Source organism: Hemiscyllium ocellatum, chromosome 11 (genome assembly GCF_020745735.1).
Source record: "Hemiscyllium ocellatum isolate sHemOce1 chromosome 11, sHemOce1.pat.X.cur, whole genome shotgun sequence".
Lineage (NCBI taxonomy): Eukaryota > Metazoa > Chordata > Chondrichthyes > Orectolobiformes > Hemiscylliidae > Hemiscyllium > Hemiscyllium ocellatum.
The window spans coordinates 98,412,449-98,418,448 of record NC_083411.1 but is presented as its reverse complement, the minus strand read 5'-3'; the positions used below and the strand labels follow the sequence as shown (position 1 = coordinate 98,418,448).

The following is a 6,000-nucleotide window of genomic DNA, read 5'->3' as shown; positions in this document are numbered from 1 at the left end:
TCCTCGCCTAACATAAACAATTTCCTAGCGTGCACCCTTTCCAAGCCATGTATTATCTTGTAAGTTTCTATTAAATCTCCCCTTAAATCTTCTAAAGTTCAATTAGAACAATCCCAGGATCCTCAGCCGTTCCTCGTATGTTAGACTAACCATTCAAGGGATCATCCGAGAGAATCTTCGCTGGACACACTCCAGTGCCAGTATGTCCTTCCTGAGGTGTGGGGACCAAAATTGGACACAAATGGGGCCTAACCAGAGCTTTATAAAGTCTCAGTAGCACAACAGTGCTTTTATATTTCAACCCTCTTGAGATGAATGCATTGTTGTCATTTACTTTTTTAATCACGGACTCAACCAGCATGTTTACCTTTACAGTATCCTCGACGAGCACTCCCAGATCCCCTTGTACTTTGGCTTTACAAATTTTCTCACCGTTTAGAAAGTGCACGACCTTGCATTTGCTCACGTTGAATTCCAGCCACCATTTCCTGGACCACTCTCCCAAACTGTCTAGATCCTTCTGCAGCCTCCCCACTTTCTCAGTACTACCTGCCTGTCCACCTAACTTCGTATCATTGGCAAACTTCGCTAGAATGCACCCAGTCCCTTCATCCAGAAGTGATGATAATCCAATCCTTTCTGCCTTTTTTCCAAAAATGTATTTTGCAGTTCAAAAAATTCTTGTCTATTAAAATAATCAAACCAACTCAAATAATTTATACTGATTACAGGGCTTGCAAAATGTGCCAAATTGGGTGATTAGACTCTTCTTTTACAAGGAAGATGTGAAAAAAAAATACAAGAATAAGCTCATCAGCAACTCAGCTTATATAATTTGATGCACAGAGATACAGAATCTTAAAAACATGCCACCTTGAACCAGACTGTACTGGAAAGAATAGTATGGGAGAACAAAGTAAATATTAAATAAATGCATGGAATAGCCCAATTTGTAAATCTGATAGATGTTTGATATGATAGAGGCCGTTTCAACAGCTCAGCACAGAAACACAAGAACACAAGTGGAAGCATCCAGCTGCTTTATAATTGTACACAGATACAATAGATTCTCATTCACATGTATTTACAGCTTCATACTTAAACAGCCTAAAATCCAGATAACGCAAGAAATTGGAGGTCTCAATGTCAATTAGAGGCGTTAAAATAACTGTCATGACAGAGGAAAAAAAAGTAAATCTGAGCAAGAGTCACTAATAAAATAATCCACCTCAGATATATACAGTGTTTACCATCATACCAAAAGTGAGATTTGTTTCAGAGCACGCTCACCTGCCTCTGTTGCTACCTCTCCCAACATCAGCATAAATCTCAGTACCATCCTTTATTTTAAATAAAATTAATATTTTATTAACCCCAGTGAACATTATGAGCCAGACATTATCCTGTCTTCGAATAAAGGTATTAGAATTTTATCAGAAACCAGATCAAATGATCTGAAAATAAAGTTGAACACTAGATTAAATGATCTGGTTTCGTTTTATGTAAAAACTAAAAATATGCACTTTGTTTACAGGAGTTTTAGATAAGTGGGCAAGAATGGGATAGTTCAATGTAAATATTTACAATCTACCCACTGGGTGCTCCCAGCAAACCAAAATGTTAAAGTTGAAGCAAAGAGTTCAAATTTAAGTGATTCTTGATGCAGACCTGAGAATAAAACTCAAAGCAATTGTTATAGTTCTGAGAAAGTAATTTGAATGACAAAAGTAAATCTTGCAAAAACACCCACAAACCTTTTTTGTTTTACATATGCAATTACTGGTGCAAAAGAGGTTACCACCAAATATCACAGTGGCTAAAAGCCACATACGTTGCTCATTCTACATAATAATAACTGATGAGATACTTACCTGTGGGCAAAATTAAAATCCTTAGCCCTTCACAAAATGATCCTAAGAAAATCAAAAGCGAGGAACAGCAACTATGCTTCAGACCTGTTTTGAATTTCCTCAAACTGTTCTGCAATAGGCCAGTCTCCAAAATGTCATTCCAGACCTCACCGACTGTCGGTGCACTGCTATTCTCTAAATTACGTACAATCATGCATCAAAACATTATATCCTCACTCAAGCTCCTGTAGGCCATACAAGGAAATACATTTGAGTACATATGTACTAGAGTTCATATCTGATGCACGTGAGCCAACATAGGACAACTGGGATGCGCATTGTGCTGCATCACTAAGGAACTGGAGCAAATGAAGAGTACAGATATATAATGGCCATTTGGCATACTCATTTTTCAATGCAGAAATCAGTTTTCAACAAAAGTACAATAACTTGGTAACTAAAAGGCACAGAACACAGACTGAGAAGGAAGTGAGCCTCAATGGTTTATAAAAATAATTTGACAGGGAAACATTAAAAACAGAATAATAACTCTTTAAAGAGTCAGTCTAAAGCCTTCAATGAACCCTTCCAGTGATCCGGCCATCAAACTTTTAAAAGGAAGCGATGCAATTTGAATAGTGAACAGACAGTAATATCAGATTTTTTATCTTATAATTACTAGTGTGAAGTTCTAGCTAAATGGCATCACAAATATTTTCAGATCCATTCTCATATAATGAATACAGGTACTCAGTCTAAATCAGAGGTTGTGTTACTGCACATGGTGTACTTAATACAACCCATTTTAGCTTGGTTTAACTCCAGTATCAACAATCTTTCAGTAAAAGCGCTTCAATTTTTGAACAGTCACTCTGGGCTAATATGAAAATGTGTTATTGCCAGCACCTAGGGCTGTTCTTAAAAAAAACTCCAAACAAAAAAAAAAATTCAGTGCGTGATGGTTCATGGAGCCACGGGTGCAGTTCAGTATACTCATATCAAAGTCACAATGATCTGGCAATGGAGTAGATTCAAGCAGTTTCATTTGTCTCCATGGCTTTGAGTGGCTTAATCATATGGTCTGGTTTGTTGCCTGCAGCATAGTGCTCCCACATCTGCATGTAGAGGCGCTCCAGATCCATAGTATACTGTTTGGTGTTGAACAGGGGGCTGCTTACTCTTTGTTTCCACACCTTTCCTCGGATTTTCTTCAGACTGCATAAGAAAACAACAAACACAATGTTAAAACACTATCAAATTTAAATATGCAGAAACAGAGCTCTCTATACTCAAACAATATCAAGCACACTTTTTTTCCCTGCAAAATGTACTACACATTTGGTTACTAAATATTCAAAAGATTCATTGACCTGCCATTCTGGTGCGAAGACTCTACATGAAGACATGGAATGCCCACTTTCCAACAGTGCTTGCAAATAAAAGCCAAAATTTATTCTTAACTTATTTCTTTTGAAATATGGAAATAGCAGGTTTACTGAATATGTCACATTGTCTTTACAGATTTTCGATAATGCGCTTTTGAGAATGAGAGACAATATTTGCCAACCTTGGTAGAGTACTGACATGCACGATCTCTTAATATTCCCTCTTCTTATAAACAACCAAGTGAGACTTACAGATTTGTACTCCTTAAATATTTTCAAATGTATCAGATCTTCACCTGTTTAGGTATGTACCATCAACAAATAGAGGAGTTAAAAAAAAATCACTATCCAGAAAGGTTTTTTTAACATTCCAGTTCAAAATCTTCAAACATGCAACTGAAAAAAAATTCTTTGAAAATTAACAGAGGAGCAATGATTTATCTCCAGATTATCCCAATTAGCTATACAATTATACAAGCTCCTGTATGCACCACAGGTTTCAAAACAACAGACCCCTGTCCTCAGTTAACTAATTAAGTCAATACTGATCCAAGATGTTCTCTGAGGCAGTGGTAGTATCTCTAGCTCTGGATTGGGAGACCCAGATTCAAGCCTTATCTGCTACAGAGGTGTGTAATAACATCTCTGAATAGGTCAATTTGGGGAAAAAAGGGTTAATTTAAAAAATTGACCCAAGCAACAACACCAATCTTCTTCCTTTATAAAAGGGAGTACAAGCAGAAAACGCATGAAAGTTTCCGATAAACTAAGATATGTAGACTCCTACGATGCTTCAACAGAACCGCTGCATTCCTTGAGAAAGGTGATGCAATCATCTAAGTAAAACAAAGCATCTCCAAAACCAGTCCTTTAATTCTTACCTTTGGAGTAGGCTATATCATATTAACGTACTGTACATCTTGCATACAGCACAGCAGAAGTATAATCCATTGCATACAACACCAAGCCGAAGTATTTCACTCATTTGGCAATTTAATAACTTGGTCAACATTCAAATAACCAATTTCTATCTGCCTGTTTCAACCAGTTTCAATAGCTTTCTTTATTGAATTCAGATTCTGTACATGTACTCAATGTCAAAGAAAACCGATTTTAAAAAATCAATACCAAATTGCTGCACTTCTGTATTATGTAAACTGACAACTTAAGTCAGTAAAACAGAAAGAGAGTGTTGAATTTTATTAGAACGTACTATTCCATATCTGTTCCCAAAAGAACAGCAATATCCTCATACTCTTGTCTGGTCTTTGCAATCAGTTCTGGACATCCCAAACACATTAGCTGTGAAGCTGCAACACGAGATGCAAGTGTTTCACCTACAAGGAAAATAAAACATTTAACATATGGAAGTGCAAATGTAAACCAAACATAGATTCATATTACACAAATCAACCACACTTTGGGAACTCCTGGTTTAAGTATGAGGCTTAGTGAGGCAGCAAGCTCTTACGTAGTAATAGAAGTCTTGGAACTTCAACTGACAGTTGTGAGGACCTCTTAAATGGTGGCTTTTATTTTCCTGTTCAGAGGTAGATAAAATGAGAGCGCAAGAAAGGGTGAGAAAAAAAAGGAGAAAGAATGAAAGAGGGGAATGGAGATCGATCACTGCACACTGGAGGTCTTTTTTTCTCTTGTACAGTTGACAAACATCTACAAAAATGTTCGTGTTGTTTAACATTGTTTGCACATAAACCCCACCTCCTCCAAACCAAGTATATCCAGCAATTAAAGCTACAAGTCTAAACTCTTATTATTCAAAGTTTAGTTGATTTAAATCAGTAATCAACAACTCAATCCAAGAAATCACACCCATTCAAAGTTTTGGTGAATCTTTTGTAATTCAGAATATCCAAATAATTTCATGCTCCCAGTTCCTCATCCTCAAAGAAATACTTTCTCCCAACATATTTGAATATTCACGAATGATGCTTAGTGCTGTGGTGATTAATCCACTGCATATAAACTTACATGGAAGTACCCTTCATATGGGTTGAAAACCATCAAATATTCACAAAAGAATATGGAGAATGCTTCCTTCCAAAAAGGAACAGTAATGGAGTTCCAAATAGAATGGAATATAGTGCAGAGAAATGTGTTAATTTTATTGAGGAAAAAGTAAGGAATGTCATATGGTAAGACATTTCAAAAAGTAGAACAACTTTTCAGGGTCAGAATTCTTAGTTGATTTCTTTAGCCATGCTGCATGTAACAGCCCTGCTCAAATATCAAGACAGATATTGTCAGCGATTGTCCTGATTTGTTTCAAGTGACTTTCATTAAAAAGAGTAGGGTTTACTCTTTTATCAAAGTCTGCTACAAAAGTACACACACTAGAAATTTTCAACTTAATCACCTATCAAGATGACCTTCAACAGGAAATTCATTACACATTTTCTTCAGCCAGAGAATGGTGGGCCTGTGGAATTCAATACCAGAGTGCAGTGGAGGCCGGGACGCTAAATGCCTTCAAGGCAGAGATTGATAAATTCTTGATGTCAGAAGGAATTAAAGGGCTACGGGGAGAATGCTGATAAGTGGAGTTGAAATGCCCAGCCATGATTGAATGGCAGAATGGACTCGATAGGAGTGGAAGTAAGGCCATTCAGCCTATGTCTTATGGTATTATTTATGAAAGTGAACTTCAGAGGGCCCTGCAGTTGCTCCAATGCATAGATTTCAAGTTTCTATCATGTGAATCTCAGTGGAAAACAAAAAAAAGGTTTAAGGTAGAGAGTTTGCACTAT

The 6,000-nt window shown here is 36.8% G+C and overlaps 1 protein-coding gene across 3 annotated transcripts in view; it reads right to left on the bottom strand.

Moving 5' to 3' along the window:
* Window positions 1–880: 880 nt before the first annotated feature.
* Window positions 881–6,000, bottom strand: part of LOC132820523 (UDP-N-acetylglucosamine--peptide N-acetylglucosaminyltransferase 110 kDa subunit) — an 85,128-nt gene continuing 80,008 nt past the window's right edge. The window contains exons 21-22 of one of the 3 annotated variants that reach the window (XM_060832751.1): window positions 4,449–4,572; window positions 881–3,065 (exon numbers count right to left, since the gene is read on the bottom strand). In XM_060832751.1, coding sequence (XP_060688734.1) covers window positions 2,882–3,065; window positions 4,449–4,572 — 308 coding nt within the window. In that variant the 3' untranslated portion in view covers window positions 881–2,881. The remainder of the gene's footprint in view (window positions 3,066–4,448; window positions 4,573–6,000) is intronic. The other 2 variants (XM_060832750.1, XM_060832752.1) reach the window with 2 other exon arrangements.